This window comes from Vicugna pacos, chromosome 31 (assembly GCF_048564905.1).
Source record: "Vicugna pacos chromosome 31, VicPac4, whole genome shotgun sequence".
Lineage (NCBI taxonomy): Eukaryota > Metazoa > Chordata > Mammalia > Artiodactyla > Camelidae > Vicugna > Vicugna pacos.
In genome coordinates, this window is record NC_133017.1 from 14,829,089 (window position 1) to 14,851,311 (window position 22,223).

The 22,223-nt window shown below is 44.5% G+C and overlaps 2 protein-coding genes across 3 annotated transcripts; one reads left to right on the forward strand and one right to left on the reverse strand.

Moving 5' to 3' along the window:
• Positions 1–2,387: 2,387 nt before the first annotated feature.
• On the forward strand, positions 2,388–4,549 carry DEFB134 (defensin beta 134). Its single transcript, XM_031692590.1, has 2 exons — positions 2,388–2,442; positions 4,407–4,549. Exons 1-2 carry the CDS (start codon positions 2,388–2,390, stop codon positions 4,547–4,549), a joined length of 198 nt encoding a protein of 65 aa, XP_031548450.1.
• A 9,396-nt stretch (positions 4,550–13,945) lies between these two features.
• On the reverse strand, positions 13,946–18,951 carry DEFB135 (defensin beta 135). Of its 2 annotated transcripts, none has more exons than XM_072952588.1 (2): positions 18,899–18,951; positions 13,946–14,115 (listed from the first exon to the last, which is right to left on the reverse strand). In XM_072952588.1, exons 1-2 carry the CDS (start codon positions 18,921–18,923, stop codon positions 13,946–13,948), a joined length of 195 nt encoding a protein of 64 aa, XP_072808689.1. In that variant the 5' UTR covers positions 18,924–18,951. The 2 variants fall into 2 exon arrangements, with proteins under 2 accessions (XP_072808689.1, XP_072808690.1); XM_072952589.1 differs by lacking the exon at positions 18,899–18,951 and adding an exon at positions 18,735–18,767.
• Between the last annotated feature and the right edge of the window lie 3,272 nt (positions 18,952–22,223).

Genomic DNA, 22,223 nt, shown 5'->3' on the forward strand with positions numbered 1-22,223 from the left:
TAAACCAGAAAGAGAAAGAAAAATACTATATGAGATCGCTCATATGTGGAATCTAAAAACAAAACAAAACAAAACAAAACAAAACAAACATAAATACAAAACAGAAACAGACTCATAAACACAGAATACAAACTTGTGGTTGCCAAGAGGGCGGGGGGTGGGAAGGGATAGACGGGATTTCAAAATTGTAGAATAGATAAACAAGATTATACTGTATAGCACAGGGAAATATACATAAGATCTTATGGTAGCTCACAGAGAAAGGAATATGACTGAATTATATATATGTTCACGTATAACTGAAAAATTGTGCTCTACACTGAAATTTGACACAACATTGTAAAATGATTATAAATGAATAAAAAATGTTTTAAAAAAAATGAAAAATCAAAGAAACGACACCACCAGAGGATCCCAATTCTGAGGTTTCCTCAGACTGGCTATGACTGCTCATGCTTCTTGCTCCCTCTTGTGGCAGAACTCTTAAGCCTTCGTGCCTTCCAGATGCTGCAATGCACCAGGCCAGGTGTTTACAGCCTCCTTTTTGCTTCCCCAGGGCTGGCACTAAGGCTCCAGTCTGTGGTCTCTGGCTGGCCCACAGGTTCAGGCTGGCTTTCTGCACATGCTCACTAGCCATCTTCCAAAGCTTGCCTTTGCCACTGCCATTGGGAACATGCACAAGGAGGCAGTCAGCTACAGGGTTGAGGTGCATGGAGGGCTAGGGCTGCCTGTGGACTGGTTCGGGGGATGCACAGGTGACACACCCCAGGGGCTCATGGCTGGGCTTCCTGGTAGAATCTCAGTGCAGTTAGCAGGATCTGCATCCCCTTAATGTGCTCCAAGAGTCTTGTAACCACCCTCCCGGCCTCTTTCCTCCCTCTAGTCATGCAGCTCATAATCCAGTATTCTGCTTAGGGTGGGTAGGGTGAGAGAGAAATGGGTCTCTGGCAGAACCCTGCATAGCGAGGGAAGCCAGGTGCTCACTCACACCTTCTCACTTTCCTCTGCAGGAGAACCAGCCAAATCAACATACAAAGATCAGCTGTGTCTCTACACGCTAACAAACTATCTGAAAAAGGGCAGAAGTAAACAATTCCACTTACAATAGCATCAAATGAGTAATATACCTAGAAATACATTTAAACAAGGAAGTAAAAGATCATTGCTCTGAAAACTATAAAACATTGATGAGAAACTGAAGGAGATACAAGTAAATGGAAAGAAATCCTGTGTTCATGGATTTGAGGAATTAATACCATTAAAAAGTCCATACTGTCCAATGTGATGTACAGAGTCAATGCAATCCTTAATAAAATCTCGATGGCATTTTTCACAGAAAGAGAAAAAAATCCCAACATTTTTAAAGAACCACAATTATACCTCAGTAAAGCTGGGGAGGAAAAAGTCATCAAGAATGGTTGAGGGATGAATTTATGTACATATATGCATGACTGGGACATTGTGCTGTGCACCAGAAACTGACACATTGTAACTGACTATACTTCAATAATAAATAAATAAATAAATAAATAAATAAATAAATAAATAAATAAATAAATATTTTTAATAAAATTTTTAAAATAAAAAATAAATTTAAAAAGAATGATTGGGGAAACAGATATGTTCATTATCTTGAATGTGATGATGGCTTCACATTCAAGTATATGTGTGTCAAAATTTATCAAACTGTACACTTTAATATTTGCAGGAATTTTTGTCATTTACATCTCAATAAAGATTTTTTAATAGTGACAGTTTTTTTTAATGACCTTGGTAAAATACTGTGTAGCTTTTAAAGATACCATTAATGGAAAGTTTATAATGGCATGGAGAATACTTACAGTATGTGTCACGTTACAAAAGCAGGATCCATAAATACAAGTACATGAAGTTTATCACTATGCAAAGATAGACTATTAAAGAATAAACTGGGCATAAATAAAACTTTCTTGAGAAACACACAGGTTGTCCCTGAGAGGTGGGGCTCAAGGGTGACTTTTCTTTCCTTATAATTTTTAATATTTTATGAATTTTCTAAAATATCATTTAGTTTTTGTTGTAACGTAAAAGCCAAACAAAGTAAATTTTGTTTATTTAAAAAAGAAAAAGCATATAATTTTGAGGTCTCCATTAGTTCTTTTGGAAAATCCGGGGGTTGGGGAGCAGCGCCTTCGCCAGTAGCAAAAGCTGTCAAATGGGAAAGGGCTGTCCATTTTTCCCTCACACAGGCATCGCCAACCCACCTGCCCCTGGGGGATCAGTGTCGCGTGTCTCCCTGGGGCAGATCGTACCCCGGACCAGACGGTGTGCTCGCTTCCCCTTTCCTCTCCCTGACAGCCTGTGTCAGACCCTGCCTCCAGCCTCCTCAACACACGCTCCCAGCCGTGATGCCCCTCCTCATTGTGTTTGTGTTTCTATTCTTCTGGAATCCAGCCCTGACAGGTAAATGGGAATCTTCCGGGAGTTGGGGGCGGGAGGGTCCTTTGTCCAGAAGACAGTTTGCACTAATCAAACATGAATGTCCTCCCACCCTGAAAGCTTTCATTTTCAACATGGAAAAAGCATCAACCAGCTTTGATGTCAGCAAGACCTGGGCTTGAACCTTGGCTTTCCAACTTGATAGCTGTGCATCTTTAGGCAAAAGTCTGAACTTCTCTGAACCTTAGTTTCCTCCTTTACAAAAGGAAAATAATAGTAACACTAACTTCAGAGACTTGCAAGGATTATATGGGATAATGAATGGAATGTGCCTATAGGTAATATATTCAGTCCTGAATTATTAGAGCTGTCATTATGTTATCATTAGTAATACTCCACCCTGTTTTGCCTAAACTATTGTTTTATCTCTATTCAGGAACATATCTAGGTATAAGAGTCAAAACCAACAAATAATAATAACACAATTTGTTAAGCTTTCTAATTTACTGGAATGGCTTGTAATTCGTTTATTATCTGTAGATCCCTTACGTACATGGAGAAACAGATTTGGAACTGCCTGTTCCAAGAGAATTGATGAGCTCTGTGTGATATGAGAAATGTCTGATCGGGTGAGGCAGCAGTTAGGAGACATGAGGGATAACCCTGGCTAGCGTCACACTCTCGCTTGACCATATCTGTTACTGACTTTAGAAATCTCATCTTGAATATCCTCTTCACTCAGTGTTACTGAATCAGTTCACATCCATATGTTGTAGGGTCCTACTTAATTTCTCTTCCTCTCTTAGGGATTCTCCAGGCAGATGAACCAGATCTTCAGATCATGTGACTCAACAGGCTGGATTTAAGAATCCATAGGATCCAGGCTTCTGGAAACTGTTGATGGGACCAGTTCCAGTATAGCGCATGGCAGTGAATTCAGGGTCTCCAGACAGTCGGCAACTGCCTGGAGTCTACAAATACTCCCTTCAGTGCCTTATACATTCCTGTAACTTTTCATTTCCACAGGAATTTCTGGTCTCTTTATATAGGCCATTACATATTTCGTATATAGACCATACACTTCATCTTCTTAGGCTTCCGTCTCACTGGCTAAGTACCCCTGACCCCCTTCTCTTTTCCTATAGGATAGTTACCCTCCAGGACATGATGGATAGGGTAACATATTAACTCAAAATTTCTACAGATGGCAAAATTTTAGCAGCCTTTTCCTTTTAAACACCCTCTTACACATGAAAATAAAGAAGCATTCCTACTCTGACGATTCCATGGAGTGACATGTGCACAAAATGGTAAGCGCATCTCAAATGCCGTGGGCTCCAGCCAGACATCCTGTCTCCAGAATCAACTTCACCCTCCTCTGAACCCACAGCACCGCCTCATGTTGCGTGCATTTCACTGTTTCCTTCTCTCTCATAAGTATTTTGTGTTTCCTTTTTCTCTCTAGGCTGAAAATTCTTATTTAGAGTTTATTATCTGATCAGTTTGGGCAAAGTTCCAAGTTACCAGTTTTCTTAGTCAGTGCAAACTGCAGGAACAAAATACCGCAGGTGGTGTGGCTTCAACAGAATTTACTTTCTCACAGTTTGGGAGGCTGGAAAGTCCAAGACCAGCTGAAGGCCGATTCAGTGCCGGATGGGAGCTACCTCGCTTGTAGACAGCCACCTTCTTTCTCCGGGTTCCACCAATAAGGCCACTGGTGAACGCCCCACTCTTAGAACTTCATTTAATTTTAATTGCCTCAGGCCCTGTCTCCAAATACAGTCACATTGGGGGTTAGCGTTTCAACATATGAATGTGGTGGGGGACAAAATTCAATCCATAGCACTAGTTAACTTTTTTTTCTGTTACAGAATCAATCATTATGATCAACTCTCTTGGAATCCAGTTTGACAAAAATGGAAGGACCAGCCATTCTAGAGTCCCAAAAGGCCTATCGTGAATTACCTTTCCATTTATTTTCTCTCCAGGCTTGAATCCATTGTATTCAGAAATGCACAAGCGATGTTATCAAAACGGTACCTGCAGATTTGAGTGCTACGTAAGTGAAATGTTAGTTGCCTACTGTAAGTTTCAGCTGGAGTGCTGTATCAAAGGCAACCCTGACCCCTGACGTGAGAAGCCAAGAAACGCCAATCATCTTGTAAGTCCTTGGCATGCCTCTGTCTCTTACACAGCCAGGGGATTTAAACTGAACTGTGACACTGTGATGTGCCCACAGCTGTTGGTTTTTAGCATTTCTTACAAGCCATCAGAACTTTAGAATCTTAAGATCTTGGATTTGAAAAGCTGAGCCGCAGCTAAGGTTCTCATGAAAACAACTTAGAATATATTTTCTCACTTCAGAGCGATAGTCAGGCTCTCCTCAAGGCCTGCTTTCCTCTCTGTTCATAGAAAGGATGTCTGTATCATTTGTGGAGGCTTCCAATTACAGAAACATCTTTCTACACCCAGGCTTTCCCCTGTCGTCCCTTCAGCTCCCCATTCACCTTTTCTTTGAGCCTCCCATCTGGAGAGAGGAACAGATCTGCCCTTTTGATCTTGTATGTCTCTCACATGGACCACATCAGCAAGACTTAACTGCAGGCCGGCATGAGTCTTGACTGAATCTGACCCTGCAGTTCTTTTTGAAACACAAAGGATAAAAGCCATGTTATGATGGGTGGCCACAAGGTAGGGTCTCCTCCCCCTCCCTGGTTTCAGGGAGTAAAATCATGGAACTTTCCACCTCAGCCCCCTTCAGGTTGAGCTATAAGACCACTTGGCTACGGTGTGGAGTTGAGTCCTCAGCAGCAGAGAGGCGTGCCACCTCCACTGCCCATCCTCTGGCCCCCTGGCTGGGTGTCATCCTGTGGCCGCAGGAGCAAACACCTTGCTGATCATGCTTCGCTGTGTGTAGGTAATAAACTGTCTAAATCCATTTGGATTCGTTGTTCTCTTTACAAAGTCGTGGCAGGTAAGCCTAGCAACTTCTGTTGGGTGTTGGCTGTCCTACTGACGACTGTGACAATGCTGAGCGTCTGCCTGGCTGCTCACCGCCATCAACCCACGTGCAGATGCACGAGCGAGTCTGCGTGTGCTGCTCCAGGTGGGGGTGCAGCGGCGGAGGGGGTGGATCCGGGTGTGGAGCAGTTTTCTCCCACTTCTGTGCTGAATGCAGCTTGGACTCTAATGATTCTGAGGGGAAGGGGTTCTAGCAGCAAATATCCAACCGCTGATCTGGCACAGGGCTGAGGAAACAATGCAAAGTCCTCCCCACTGCAACTGGGGAAGGTTGAAAAGGGAACAGTGGTTGAAAGGAATGAGGTGTTGTAGGGGGTTCTTCCTTCCCAGACACTGTTCAGCCTTTGATAAATTCCAGTGCTGGTGGCGTTCGGGACAGGTGGTTGCCAGAGGGGAGGCGGTGGGGGAGACCAGTGATATGTGGGGGAGATGAAGGAGTGCCAACTTCCAGTTAAAACATAAATGAGTCACAGGTATGAAATGTACAGAGGGCGGAATATGCTCAGTAATTATGTAATAACTTTGGTGACAGATTGTGTCTAGAAGTACCATGGGGAGCATTTTGAAATGTACAGATGTCTTCAAATAAGGAACCTGAACAGAAATTGGCCTGGGTCAGTCTCTGCACAATGACATATCTAAAAGAAATTCAATTCTAAGATCCAGATCCTTTTTTAAAATAATGTATTTATCAAATCTCTCAGTAAAGCAACAAAATATGGAAGGGTTTGGTCACAATATACAGCAAACTTCCTTCAGAATTCTTTCTGGGTTTCGCTCCCTGACATTCTGCTCATCCAGTGGCAAAAACTGCATTGTCTAAAAGTGATACCTGGGGTGTATAGACTTTGTAATAGAGATTCAGAGGAGCCTCGGGGGCAGGGAAAATCTCTCCCTTTAGGGAGACTCATTTTTGCTCAGAGCTGACTTAAGCAGTGGAATTGATGTCCCTTGAGTAGCCGAGGAAGCTGGTCTACTAGGGCTGACCTGTTAGAGATTCAGAGATCACAAGAATCAGAGGTAGGTTTTAACCCTGCTTTCTCCTTTGGCTCAACTCATCCAGAGTTAAGCTAGGGTAGGGAGTGGGTATAGCTCAGCAGTAGAGCATGTGCTTAGCATGCACAAGGTCCTGGGTTCAATCCCCAGTACCTACATTTTATTTAAAAAAAAAGGTGGGGGGATGGGGTAGAGCAAGTAAAAGCCACTGCTTCTCTAGTGCTTGAAGTGACTCTCTTCCCCACTAGCTTCCTGCGACCGTAAGCCAGGGAGACAGACATCCTCCTCCCCTTCCCTTCTCATATCTTACAGGGTGGTAGAATGACCCGTGTGGTTTCAGCTTGTCCTGTAATCAGCTATGACATCAAAACAATCAGAGATGCCTTGCTTAATTAGAATGGAATCCCATAAACAGCAGGATTTGGTTGTCTGAGGCTTTCTATTCTGGAACACTTCTATAATTCAGGATTTGAATTTTCAATCTTGTTGGCTTGCTTAAGTATTGGAAACCCTCATTCACTTGTATATTTGCTTCCATTTGCAAAACATGCTCTTCTGGGTCAATAACTGTGAATTACGTGCTTTACTCCAAGGAGGAGTTCATTTTCTTTTCAAATTAACTACATCTCTGCACTTCCTTCAAGTATGAACTGCATAGGGCACCTCCCTTGCGTATAAAGCTAGCTGTGAGCTTGCTGTATCCTGCCTTTATTATGTTGTGGTACGTTCCTTCCAGCTTGTTAACAGTGCTTATCATGAAAAGATGTATTTTGCCAAATGCTTTTTCTATTGCTGTTAGAATGATCAAATGATATTTATCTTTCATTCTATGGATTAGGTGTAACAGATAATTACCTGGGCATGTTGATTCATTCTCGTATCCGAAGAGTAAATCCCACCTGATCGTGGTATAGGATCCTTTCATTATGTTGTAGAATTTAGTTTCAAATACTCTGTTGAGAATTTTTTGATCTATATCCATAGGGATATTGGTCTATCATTTTCTTGTAGTGTCCTTATCTGATTTGGGTATCAGGGTAATGCTGGCCTCATAAGATGTGTTTGGAAGTGTTCGCTTCCTTTCAATTTTTTGGAAGAATTTGAGAAGGATTAGTATCAATTATTTTTAAAGTGTTGGTAAAATTCACCAGTGAAACAATCTGGTCCTAGACTTTTCTTTGTTGAAAAGGTTTTGATTACTGATTCAACCTCCTTACTTCTTATTGGTCTGTTCCAAGTTTATATTTCTAGAAGATTCCATTCTGGAAGGTTGTATTGTAACTGAGCGGGACCCAATGGGGCCTTCCCAGGACAGACCCCTCCCCCAGATCTTCTGCTGCAGCCCCTCTCTGAAGTACCCAGTCAATAGTATCTCATGCATATTTCCTGAGTTTTTCAGATGCTAAAAACCACCACCAAATGGGAAAAATTAACTACTTGATGATCATGAGCACGTGGCTCCAAGACCTTCTGGCACCTAAGGATTGATTACCATCAACCAGTCAGAATTGTGTGCAGCTGATCACAGACCCCGGGACGCCCCTCCCTCCACTGGCCTTTAAAAAGGCTCAGGTGAAACCCTTCTAGGAGTTCAGGGGTTTTTTGGGCACAAGTTACCTGTTTCCCTTGCTCAGCCAGCAATAAATCTTTCTCTGTTCCAAACTCCGACATTTTGATGTTTTTTGACCTCACTGTGCTTCGGATGCATGAGCATGTGTTTGGTAATAACTTTGGAAAAGTCAAGCCAGGAGTCTGTGCCTGTGACACGCCGACCCCTGCTGGAGGAAGCCCCTTCCCCGGGTCCCCAGCAGCAGCCAGAGCTCCAGGGGAGGAAGGACTCTCCTTGACGGATGCAGCCGCCCTGGCAGGAGGCAGTTTGGAGCCGAGAAGCATCCGGAGGTGCATCCACACTTAGTGTCACTCAAGTGAGTCACCCCAGCTCGTGCAGGCTGGGAATTCTCTCTGCCCCATCTGGGCTCATTCCTTCTCTTTTGAGAGCTGGGTCAGTCTGTTTGGCGGCCTCTGTCTGGGAGTGGAAATTGAATTTTTTGACAGTACCGCCTTCAATTTTCTGTCTGTGCAACTGTAGCTTATTTGTTGTGTTTTTGTGTGTATCATTCTGGAGCGAGCCACTCGGCTTGTGCGGGATGGGAAAATTCTCCCCCCCACTCCACTTGGCCTCATTCCCCTGCAGGAAGAGAGCCACTCTGGGCTCAGTGGGAGCCCCTCCGCATCTGTTCTCTTTCAGGAGCCAGGCCACTCGGGAGGCCTCCATCTGGGAGTGGAAGCGGAATTTGGGGGCCACACCCCTTGTCATCCTTTGCGTGTGGGACCGCGTTTGTCGTTCGTGTGTGTGTGTGAGTGTCGGTACTTGCAGGCGCCGGCTGGGACGTCTTCGGGGAACAGCGGGGTTGAGTGTGAGGACGCCAGCGTCCTTCCCGCTGCGCTGCTCCGCCTGTGCCGGAGCCCTGGCTGGGACTCTGTCTCCAGCCTTGGTCACTCACTCAGCTTCATCTCTGATGGGGCGCTGGCTGGGAACCCCCATTTTAGGGGCTGGGGAAGTGTTTTAAGAGACCATCTTGAATTGTTGTTTGCTTAATATTTGATAACACCAGCCGTGAAAAATTAAATATGGACGATCAGAGCTCTGTCCCATCTTATGGTCCCCCTAGGGTATATTTTGCAAAACTGGGAGATCTTCAGCTAAGCTCCCGTAAATGAAAGGAAATGATTTTTCTTATTGCAGCGCTGTGTGGGCTCAGTGCTCCCTGAGATCTGCAGAACAGTGGCCCTGGTGGCTCTACTGTTATGTCACAGTGGGCCTTTTGCGATGGCTTCTGCCTTTGTCGTGGGATGTGTTTTGAGTTTAAAAAAAAAGAAAGAAAGAAAGAAAAAAGTATGTGATGTGGCATGGAATTGTGTTTTTTTAAGGGGAAAGAGATTTGCTCCTGGAGCTGGTGGTTTCTAGCTGGGAAAAAAAAAAAAATAAGGGACAAACTAATATGGACACAGAAAGTTGTGGAAAGTTTGGAGAAAGCGAGCCCTAAAAAAGGAGTTCTGTGCATAGTTGGGCTGAGCATAGATTAAACTTAATTAGGTAAATGGATTTTGCTATTAAAAGTGGGCTGGTGCAAGACTAGATTTGGTGCCTCCCTGTTCAGAGAACAAGTTTACTTAGGGTACTTCTGATAACAGATTGTGGGGAATTTTTTGATATTTTTGACAAACTTCCTGTCGAGTTTTAATTAAAGTTCTTTTGACTTCAGCTAACTTTGGGAGGCTTCCGAGGGCCCCCGCAACATTCCAGAGAAAAATATTTCACTAGGATTGGCTGGTGTGTTGAATTTCATGGGAAGCACTGTCCAATGGGTGATAAGCCCCCTCGGGTTATACCATATGGATAAATGTTAATATGGACATTCTAGAAATTATATAAAGTTTCTGAAATTTAGGTATGTGCTGGTGTAATGAATAATTATCATTCATAGTTCTAGTTGTTATCTTAGAATGTTGTGTGTCACAACAGCTTGATGAAGCCTTTTTATCAAAAGCATTGTAATCAGACCTTTTGCGTGACTTTTGGGGTCTTTGATCATTCATAGATGATTAAGTGGTGCTTGGCAGGACTGCTGCGTCTTCAGAAGGAATCGTCGGGGACTTTTTGACAAGAGCAGGTTTCTTTGAAATCATGCTGCTGAGCTGGTGGGGTACTTAAGAAGCCTAATGAAAACTCTGATTTCATAAAACTGTTAGTAAGAGGGATGGATGGCACTGGATTGAGTGAACTGATGGATATGGTTATAATCGGTTGTCTGAAGTATTACTGGCTTTTAAGCTATGTTTTCTAATTGAACTGTTTACCAAATATTTGTCTCCCTGTCTAGATTGCCCTCAAAGTTTAGGATAGAAAGAGAAATCTCTAACGAAGTTGCCACAGCGCATAACTACAGATGGTGCATAACAATGCTTGCTCTAAGTCTATTGCTAAAAGCACGCATATGATGCTGTGTGACAACCAGGTACAAGTGATAAAATGTACACCCTATTAAATGTTTCCCCGTTAAAATACGTACCTCTGTGCCTGTTCATGATAGCTGATTTGTTTTCCCCCCACGTGGATAACGAGGCAAATAGAAAGGAGGCCAAAACCAAGGGACATGATCTGAACTGCGGGCAGGACCTACCGTCACAGCACCGGGGAGAGATATTTTGATCATCAGTGTTTTCTACTGAAAGACTTGTAATCAAAAGGGAAATGATGGAAAAATCTGCACGTACTGAGAAATGGGGAAGTCACCCCTTCTCCTTGCTCAGCCCAGCAATAAACCTTTCCCTGCTCTAAACTCCGACGTTTCAGTGTTTTGGCGCCTCACTGTGCATCAGTGCGTGAACTTGTGTTCATTCGGTAACAGAATGTTTCTAGGAATTTATTCATTTCTTCTGAGTTATCCAATTTGTTGGCATATAATTGTTTAAAATGGTCTCATGATACTATGTATTTCTGTGGTATTAGTTATAGTGTCTTCTCTTTCATTTCTAATTTTATTTACTCCTCTCCAGAGAAGACTTACATGGCCCACGGGTACATGAAAAGATCCACAGTATCACTAACCATCAGGGAAATACAAACCACAACCACCGTGAGGTATCACCTCACACCTAGTAGAATGATTATTACCAAAAAGATACAAAATAATAAGTGCTGGTGAGGATGTGGAGAAAAGGGAATCTTTGTGCAGTGTTGGTGGGAATGTAACTTGGCACAGCCACTATGGAAAACAGTATAGAGATTCCTTAAAAAATTAAAAATAGATCTATCATATGGTCCAGCAATTCCACTTCTGAGTATTTATCAGAAGAAAACAAAAACGCTAATTCAAAAATACATATGCACCTCTATGTTTACTGCAGCATTATTTACAATGGCCAAGATATGGAAAGAACCTAAGTGTCCATTGATGAATGAATGGATAAAGAAAATGTGGCATGTATATACAATGAGATATTAGTTGGACATAAAAAAAAAAAATCTTGTCATTTGCGACAACAAAGGTGGACCTCAAGGGCATTGTAAGTGAAATGAGTCAGAGAAAAACAGATATAATGTAATCTTTCTAACATATGCAATCTTAAAAAAAATTTCATGGATACAGAAAGCAGATTGGTGGTTGCAAGAGGTGAAGGGGATGGGGAAGGTGGGAGAAACTAGTGCACTGGGGGGGGGGTTGTTTGTTTAAATAAATTAATTTTTTTTAATAATGCTATAAAAAGGACTCTGTGAGACCTGAGATCATAAGTAGCATTGATTTGATGCTTAGGTGATGAAAAAGTACAGGAGTAAATTTACCCTATCTCAGTATGGATCGGAGCACAAGGCGGGCTCAGAGAAGCCTATGGGAATGTGGCAGCCTTTTCTTTTGCCCCCAGGGAATACTGAGAGACATCAGCGTGGCTGGGACAGCGACAACGCCAGTGGCAACTACAAAGGGAAGATTCCACCTTCCAGTCAAATTTCCAGTAGCAGACACACAAAGAGGAAGAGCATGAAGGAATTTATGGGGAAGTCACATAAGACACATCCAAGGTCTCTCAGCAGTAAAGGGGTGATTTGATGTAAACAAGATGAGGAAGCTCAACCCAGTACAATTGTAAGTCCCCTGGCATTCAGAAGCCTGATTAAATTCCTGTATCACAGATGGCTACTAAGTTAGATGGATGAAGTCCAGCCTATTCCATAAACGCACATGAGCGAAATGAGCGAACAACTGTACACACTAAAGAGAAGGGGGACGGGAGGGGGCAGGGGAGGGTCCCTGTTTGTTGGTTGTAGCAGGTAAGGAAGAAACCACCTGTACCACTCACTCTCCCCACCTGAGCAAGAACTCGCACGTGAACAGCGGGAATGATGTTAATGACGCTGAAAGATGACCTGGCTGTGCTTACAATCAATCTCCTTTGTCCTTTTCTTAGAAGAATCAAAAGAATCTAGTTCAGTCTTAGGATGTAATATGCACGGGAGGGTACTTCACCCATCCCAGCAGTGTTTGTTTAAAGCTCTGAACTTTGATAGTGCTCCCTCCCGGGAGTCTGTCCATCAGAGGCAACTCTAGTCTTTGTCTCCCCGTCATATTGGGAGCACCGCTTTGCTCATTGGCTTAATTCCTCCTAAAAACCTAATCAAAAAAGAAGGGACGGGGGTAAATCATTATTAACTTGAGTGATTGATCTTGCTTAGGCTAATGAAATTTAATGATTCTTAAGAGCTGAAACACTTTTATGTCCTGGCCATAAGCAGCAAAAAATGTCTAGAACTTGTGCCTTGTAGACTGCAACATACTCCATATTTAAACTTAAATATTTTCAATACGAATTTCACTTCATTACTTCCAATGTCAAATAATGAGTGTTCCTTACAAGGTTCCCAAGTAGAAAAAGGTAGACAATCCAATAGAAAAATGGATGAAAGGCTTGAACAGGACATCACCAAAAAAAAAAAAAAAAGGATATCTAATGGCTAATGAACAAGTGAGAAGGAACTTGGACTTGGCTTCATTAGCCATCAGTGAAAAGGAAATTAAACCTCCAGACACTGTTACTACATACCTCCCACAATGCGGGAGGAGGGCAGAAAATACCAGTTGTGGAAAAGGCTATAAAGCAGCAAGGACTCTCAGACACTGTGGGTGGAAATGGAAGCTGGTACAACCAATTCGGGAAACAGTTTGGCAATATCTACTGAAACTGAGCATAGGCATAGCCTACGACTGGGACTTCCACTCCTGGGTGTATACCCACAGAAATTCTCACGTTTAAGCCTCAGAAAACACACCCAGGAATGTTCATCACAGCACTATTTAAAAGTGCCAAAAACTGAAAACTACGCAAATGACCGTCTACATTAGAATGCTCAAATAAATCGCGGTCTAGTCCCCCATGTGATGCTATACAACATTGAAAATAAAATGATAAATTGCCATTCTATCAAACAATAAGAATAAATGTCATTGAAAGCAACGTAGATTAGAAGGAGCCAGACGCAAAGGAGTACCTACTGTATGATTCCATTTTTATTAAGTTCACAAACAGGTACCAGGACTTAATGCTATTAGAAGTCAGGCTGGGGACTGTCTTTTGTGGAGTCGTAACTGTTGGTGACTGGGATATTATTATACTGTTCTTTTTTTTTGCCTGGGTGTAGGTTACATGAATGTGTTAAACTTGTGAAATTCATTAAGGTGCTCCTGTATGATTTGTACACTTTTATGGTTGTATGTTATACTTCCAAAAAGTTTTTAGGAAAATTTTAATAGGAATAAATCAACAAAAAGAAAAATACTGAAGACAGGGAATTTAACTAAGAGATTTGTTTCCATGAGAGAGGCAATGAACGCCTCTAAATGAAAACACAGCAGACACAGAAACATTGATGGGCCAAAGCCATTGTTTTAATGGGATTGCGCATCTCAGAAGGTCCCCGGAGGAAGTCAGCAGGGACCTCAGATACTCACAACTATTTCCCAAGCTGTAAAGGCACATACTTTTTATGCACGCAGCACAGAAGTGACGTGTCACACAAAATGTGATATATTTCACTGCTTGAACATTTTCCCTTGCAAAGACCCTTCATTCTCCAGCATGTATTAAAGAAGTTTCTTATGTACGCATTCGGTCCACTTCTAACTGCCAACAAAAACAGAAGTGAATGCACATCGCTTGCAGGGTCATAAAGCCAGGGCTACATTAGATTGAAGGCTATACTTTACAAGTTTTTAATAGGAAATTGGACAGGATCCCAAGACCCCACTCGTGTTAGGGCTGGACACCCCCTTTTTCTGTTGTTCTTGTTCACTAGAGACCCTGTGATAAGTCACTAGATCCCATGGTCCCCATTCACATGAACTATTCAGCTAGGTGCAGGTAACAAGGCCCTACAGATCCACCTGGGACTATTTGCTATGGGAAAAAAAAAAACATTTAGACCTCAGAGTAGACCCAGGAGTCTGCCATGGCCCCATGCATGCAGGGTCTAGTAACAAGGCAGTTTGAGCTGATCAGAGGGTCAGCTTGAAGAAGGAAAGGTCACTGGTGCAGAATTACAGAGGCCCGTGGCCCAGCCCTGTCTTCCCAATAGCATCCTGTTCGACTTTTTGCCCCAAGCCTTACAGTCCGCCTGGGCTTAATCGCAGGGTGCTTGGAAGCATCCCGTGGGATAATAAGTGTGAAACGGTTGGAAATACCTGAAATATGCATCTAAATCAATTGCTAGTGTGTTTCCTAACCTTAAGGCCTGGGTGCCTCTGGAAGCCAAGGGGCTGGGGAGGAGAAGCAGAAAGTCACTTTAAGCGGGTGAAGGTAGCTCTGTGCCACCCAACCGAATTATCCACTCTGTGTCTCTCCACCCAGCAGGCCCGCAGGCCTTTGAGGTGTGAGAGTAATTTCTGTGGTATGACCAAAGGCCCTTGGCAAGCAAATTTGCCTTTCATGTGCCCATTGGCCCTCGGGCACCTCTCTCGGGACAAAGGAGTCCAAGTGGAGACAGTGTGTCCGGAAGTCCTGCTACCAGGACAGCAGCAGAAATATCATAGTCCTTATCTGCCTTTTGGTTGTTTTTTTTTTTTTAAGAGTTTTTCAGTAGAGTTTAATATAAAGACCAGATAATTTTACCCATCCTCATGTGAAAATATGGCATACATTTACATTCCTGATCGGAAATAAAGGTTTTAAATCATAGATGAGCCTAAAGAGTTTTAGTATAAATCTGAGTTTTAATCTCAGAGCTGCTTTAACAACATGGTAATTAAGCTTTTGCAATCAAATCTGAGCTCTCAGAATTGTAATCGCTCTTGTTCTTATTTATTTTTTAACATTTTTTAATTGAGTTATAGTCATTTTACAATGTTGTGTCAAGTTCCAGTGTAGAGCACAATTTTTCAGTTATACATGAACACACATATATGCATTGTCACATTTTTTTTTTCCGCTGTGAGCTACCACATCTGCCTTTTGAACGCTTCACCTTTGGCCTTTAAGTCGTACCTTTAGCATATGAAGCTTGGGGGCAAAGGGTAAAAGCTTTCCGCAGATTTCAGCAAACCATGAGCAAAACGGTTTTTGATAATCTCCACTTTAGTGACTTAAGTGGACCCTCCTCAGGATTATCAAGTTGCTGGCTCCCATCCAGAGGACATAAACTAGCCCCTCAAGCTGGTCTCCACGGGCTCCCATCATACTTTACGTTGACACTCTTGGACCACTAGGTCTGTGTGCTGAGTCTGCTCAGCATCCTATTTGCCTTGGTTTCCAAATGTGTGAAAAAGTCGCCCAGATAACTGACTCTGGGCTGCAAGTTCTAAGAGTCCTAAAGGAGCAGCCCCCCGCCCACCCCCAAATCCCACCTGTCCTCTAAAGGTCTCGTGCTTTTGCTCTGCCCCACTTCCGCTAATACCATCCATCCAACTTTCCCCTCAAACTTCACAGGCCCCCCAGACCAAAACCCAGGACTGGTTTCTTCTTTGAAATTATGATGTGTCCTGAGCCTCTGGTCTCCATTCCCTGGAACAGCCCAGAGCTTCCATCTCTGCTTCCATCCCTCCTTTGTCAACGTCCTTCATCCCAGTCCAGCTCCCTTCTCACTCTTGTAGGACCGCACACCCTCTCTCCCTTAACTGCTCATAATTCCACAGGAAGGGGGTTCTGTTTTACCTGGTGGAACACAGGAGAGCAAAAGAAGGACTGCCAGGACCATGAGTAAGCTCTTCATGGCTGAACCAATCAGCAGAGAGGCCGCTGAGAGACAGGACAGTCCCTGTATATGTAGCTCTCAGGACGCGGGGAGCTGCAGGGCCAGTGGACCTTTCAGAAACAGGAGCACCACTGAGCTGCATGCTCCACTGAGCTGTCCAGCCAACGGGAGGGCTGGCTCTGCACGTGACACCTCACCATTAAAATACACTTCTTGAGTGCCACTTGCAAACTGAATTCCTACTGTGGAAACAGCCCTAACGTAGGCCCTGACTGACTGGTAGGATGCTGTGGGCGTCTTTGTACCTCCACTGAACAAATGCCTGCAGTGTGCGGAGAACTGTACAGCCACATTAGAGAGCTGACAAAGAATTTTCAGTAGTTGTTTTCCAGCTCTCACACTGAAAAAAGAAAGAAAGAAAGAAATGCCAGGTAGATAACATCCTCCCGATTTAGAAAGCAAAGCACGTGAAGCACAGATGGAATTAATGACAAGTTCACACAAATCATAAATGAGAGTCACACAACTTAGCACGTCTCTTGTCTGCAGAAGAATTAAAGGACGACCAGCCCAGTTCTGGTGTAGCTGCGAACTATTTAGGGAAATTAGAGCCTCCCAAAGAGCGTGGGCAAAGCCTTTTGACACCATCAACACGCATCTTAGGGCGCCCCGCAGAACACGTGCTGGACAGAGAATTCGTGCTGAAACTCTTGCTTTGAGGGACTGAAGGTCAAGCTCGCTTGACGGCTTACAAAGTGTTTGGAGCTTTACAGAGCCTCTCTCTGATGTTGCATAAAGGACATGGAACCCAGAATCAGACAACCTGAGTTCGGACCTGGACTCAGCGTGATGAGCTTTCAGTCAGGCACTGGCCTTGCCTCTCCAAACATCAGTTTTCTCCCCTGTAAGATGGGCTGTACTCCATCGGTGCGACTTACTACGAAGACTGGTAATGAAATCAAATGAGGCCTCCGTATGTGTTTGTGCCCATGTCTCATTTTGTCCCTCCTATGAGGACACAGTCGTACTGGGTGAGGGCCCATCCTAGTGACTTCGTTTTAACCCCAATCTGCAGAGACCCTGCTCCCACATCCACAGGTCCTGCAGGTCAGGACTTCACCATCTTTGGGGGGAACAACTTTAACCGAGACCAAACATTAACCTTTCATCTCCCTGGGTAACATCTATGAGCCAAATGACATCACAGCGAAACTTTTTTTTTTTTCTGGAGCATGAACTGTTTTTCTTTCTCCTTCTATCACACTGCACAGAAGAAAAGCCATGCACAGAAGTGCTTCTACGCCTGGGCTTCTGGAAGCCGCTAGAGATCACACAATCCCGCGAGCATGCGGGGTTCAGAGACTGGCCATCGCTTCCACGTCTCCTAGGCAACTTCGGGTGCTGTTTGACGTCCCTGCCCACCCACAGCCCATCCTGCTCTCAGCAGATGATTTGGGTTTCTAGTTCAGAAAAAAACAGAGGTCCAAGGGTTTGCAGTCATTTACCTTTGGGCCACCCACTCAGTAAGCAAGCAGATACCTATTAATATATATTTCTTTTTCTCTTTTCTTTCTCTTTCAGAGGAATAAGTGTCAGTTCTCCTTCCGAGTCTTAATTCTTCCAGCCATGCTCCCAGCTCATCCTTACTCATCTCTTAAGTTACATTGCTTTGTCATTAATCCCCTCTATCAAAAAGGTTAAGTAAAATATATAACCCATATGCAAAAAACCCACAAAGCGAATGTAGAGCCTCACAAATGATTGTAAAGTTAACCCTGTAGTAAACACCACCCAGATTATGAAACACAACTTTGCAGGCCCCCAGAAACCCCTCCACGCCCCACCGTCTCAGTCATCACCCACCCCTGCCAAGGTACCACAGCCCTGGCTTTTACTGTGATCATGTCCCTGAGTTTCTTTCTATCAACCCACTGAGCATTCTCACAACTTCTAAAATTTCATCTTGCTCATTTTTCACCTGATACATCTTTTGGTCTCTTCTTGTCTATGTGTTCTCCCTCTTGCTTGCTTACAATGTGTCTCTTGAATAACCTAGGATGTTCAAGCTGCAGAATTGTCCCCAACCTGGACTTGGCTCACCGTGTCCTCACTCACAGTGAAGTCTCACTTGTACCTCAGTCCGCATCTTTCCTGAAAATTGGCAACAGGATCCAGAGGCTGGATCAGACTCGGGTTCAATCCCTTTAGCAGAAGTTTTCTTGTGTCTTTTCATCAAAATCTGACAATATCTGGTTGTGTCCCTTTCCGTGCTCTCGGTAAGCAGCTTCAAGCCAGCTGACGTGGGAATATTCCAACCCCACAATGGTTGTTTTTCATCACTAATCAGTATGTTGTGATGCTTGTAAATAAACCTCATGAGCCAGGCTTATGTGACTGTGGACCGTGGGGAACGGATGTGCTCTAGGGCAGTGGCAAACCAGGAGACAGACCCTGGACTCTGGCAAACGCACTTGTGTGAAGAGCCGAGCCCAACCACTCTTGTTACATGTTGGCATTACCTCTCCCCACCCCCAGCACCCGCATAGGCGTTGCTTACACAGCATCACTTCCTCACGAACACTTCTCTGCAGACACGACCTGCTAGGCAAAGTTTCAGGGTAAGGGATGAGCCAAGAAAGGTGTTGCCCACAGAGCTGATTGAACAGTTAGGGGAAAAAAAAAAGCCTTCTAACATCCTTAACTCTAATCTTGCCCCTAAACCCTTAAAGATTCTGCTCTGGGGCATCGTCTCCAGGAATCCTTCCCTGCTTTCCTCAAAGCTCTATTTAGTGCCCCGAGTTTCTGAAGCATCCTGTACGTAAAACTACTGTAGCTTTTACCTCATTATATTAAAATGATAACCTTATGACCCAAGCAACTGTGAGGGCAAGAATCTTCCCTATTCCCCATGTCCCTGGAGCCCAGCACAGAGCCTGGCAGAGGGTGTCACTAGTGTTGGTCACCTGGAGCTGGACTGAAGCTCCCTCTTTTCCTGCCCTCTGGGGCTCGCTGCTTCCCTGCCTCGTGCTGGGTTTCTCCTCCACACCTACGTGATCCCGGCCCTTCCGCATCCTTCCGCATTGGGTCTGTGCCTCGCTTCTTACAGGTGTGGTCTGAGTGAGGACAGTGGGGGCTGATGGTCTGCTATGGTTATAAGTAAGGCTGAGTGTTTGTCATGTGCTGGACTCACGGCCAGTGTCACAGAGCAGCCTTTCTCCACATCCCCTCACAGAAATCCATGGAGGTAGGGATAGCCCAGTTTGCTACAGTTATGCTAAGAAATTTGAGGAGGGGGAAGAGACTTACATGCCCAAAGGGGAAAAAAAAAAATCATATTCTAGAAGCAACGTGGCAGAAGCTGCAGAAGAAAGCGAACTAGCCCTGGGGACTTCTGGGCACCAGTCCCAGGGGCATCAGGGCATCTGGATTTGAAAGATGGCGCCGAGAACTTTCTTCCCTGTGTGGGGCCAGGACCAGTTCCAAGCCAGTGTCTCCTCACAGAATGTCCTAAGACTCCAAACATAATCAAATCTCGCTAAAGGCAACAAATGGGTTCATCTGATTACACAGCCCCCTGCAGGCAGAGGTGCCTCTTGATCGCTTGGGACAACCAGATCCCACTGTCTTCTCTGACCCTCTCCAGGCCCAGAGGCTGGTTTCTTTCTTGGCCTCCGGTCAGAGTAGCTGTCACATGTAACCAGCGGGGTTTTCCTGCTTGGGTTTGGGCTTGGGTTTGAGTCTGAGGTTCTCTCTCAGAGCCTCAAACTACCGTCTTCAACCTCAAAGTCCTGCCCCCACATGCAGTTAGAGGAACATGGTGAAAGGCTGGAGGGTTCTGGACCAGGCCCTAGAAGTGCCAAGATTTATGTCACATTTTGCCAGTAATTGGAGGAGCTCTTGTGCTCAGGCCCTTCGTCCCTCTGGTATGAAGCCCCCCCCCCCCAGTTGCTAAGGAGAGGGCAGCCATGTACTCTTACCCTCTAACTTCCATGGATCCTCTCATCAGCTCTGTATGGCAGAATGGGTCATCATCCCAACTGCCCATCCCAGCTTGAAGCGAAGGGTTCCCCATCTTCTATGGGAAGCTCGAGGATCTGGGAGCCCTTCACCAAACATGAGAGGCTATCTCCTCACAGTGACTCTCATCTTCCTCTTGACACGTGTGCCTCCGGCTAAGGGGGTGGGTGTGAGTTAAGCTGGCCGAGGGGACTGTGTCCCAGGCCTTCCCCAGGGCCGACCTCTCCAAGGATTCTCTAGGGATGAGCTGGATGTGGGGACAGAGATCCTGCAGGAGGAGGCTGGTCTAGGCAAACGCATCTCTAAACCTTGTGACCCTGGGCTCTGTTGTGAAACGTTGGACTTCTGATCAGAGCCTCGGGCATATCCCTTTCCACTCCCAGGTTCCGGAACCCCGGAGATCAACCAGAGAAGTTGAGGGGGAGGAGCTCTGTGTGTCCACGGGTATCTTCTGGGATTCGTGGGATGGGGGAGCATTTTCAGTCCCAGGGATTTTCACTGTACTCTAGCAAACAGAATCTCTTCCAACTTGATTTTGGGTAAAGAATTCATTATAACATGAATACAGAGAGCATTAGAATGCAGTCCATGCAGACTGCAGCAGGCTGCGCATCACAGAAGAGAACAATCAAACAATCAAGGTTGTAGCGACAGGATGATCCTGTTGTTGAAAGAGGGACTGAATCCCTGGTGGGCGCCTGGCAGAGCAGGACCCTCAGAAGACACACCTGGGAAAGCTATTTCTTCAGCATCTGTACCTGCCCCTTATCTAAAATTTTTCCAATGAGGAAACTGCATGCCTGCTAGAACAACCAGATTTTCAGTTATTCCCATCAGGGTCAGGGACATGGAGACTGAAGAGGTGTCAGAGAAGGGAGAAAATTGGCAGAGAAACCGAAGTTCTGTAAGTCTTAGTGAAGAACCACACTGCATCGGGGACGGGCAGCTTGCCACAGTCCCTCCTGTTCCTTTCCCATCCCGCTCCCCTCACAACCCTTCTGACTCACAGGATAATACAGACAAGGCCACGGCGTTCCCCACTCAGCTTTCCTCTCTTCCTGATACAAAGAGGAAGAAGAAGAAAAGAACTGACAATTGCCAAGAGCTCACAGTCCTGGTGTTTCCTACTTGTCATCTCCATTTATCCCCACAGTAACCTCATGAAGAGGTACGCTTATTTTCATTTTAAAGATGAGTGGGCCCAAATTCAGAGAAATTAGGGAACTTATCCAATATTATAAAACTCAATCAGCAGAGCCCAGTGGCCAACCCAGATCACCCAGAAGCCAAGGTCTGTGTTCTTTCCACTGTGCCCCGTGGCCTGCCTTTACACTGGTAGAGAAGTTTTGGAATCCAAAAGAGAAACCATTCTCTCTCATTTGTTCCCACTTGGAGCCCTGAGTTTAAGTTGTATTCTGAGTGAATCTTCTTAAAGCCGTCCCACTGAATGAGGCTTGATTTCCACGATGCTCCTGGAAGTTGAGCTCTGGCACTGAGCATCTCTCATGCGAGGTTTATGGCTTCTTTACTTTTTTTTTTTTTTTTTTGCTGCTTTAATTTTTTTTTGTCTTTTTTTTTTTAACCATTTCCCTGTCTTCAAAAATCTTCTTTTGTCCCTGGGTAGATTGCATACCCTGTGATGCATCTCTCTAACAGAAGGTCAGCGTGTATAGCAGACACTAATGGCAGGTCATCAATAAGAATTTGTATTTTGGAGTCAAGTCGCCTTGGTTCAAATCACAGCTCATCCAGATGCATCTTGTCTCCCCGAGCATCAGTTTCCTCAACTATAAAGTACGGAGGAAAATATACCTACCACCTAATAATATGAAAAGGGGAAAACTAGAATGACCACTATGGTTTAGATTTAAATTGGCGTATCAGTAGGCATTAGAAGTTAAAAAGTGGTGGGCTTGTGTGTGTACGTGTATGTGTGCACTTACGGACATATGAATATGTAGACGTGTTTCCGCTCAGACCTCCAAGAGAACCTGGAAGAGGGGCGCCCTAGTAGTAATGAGCTTATCTA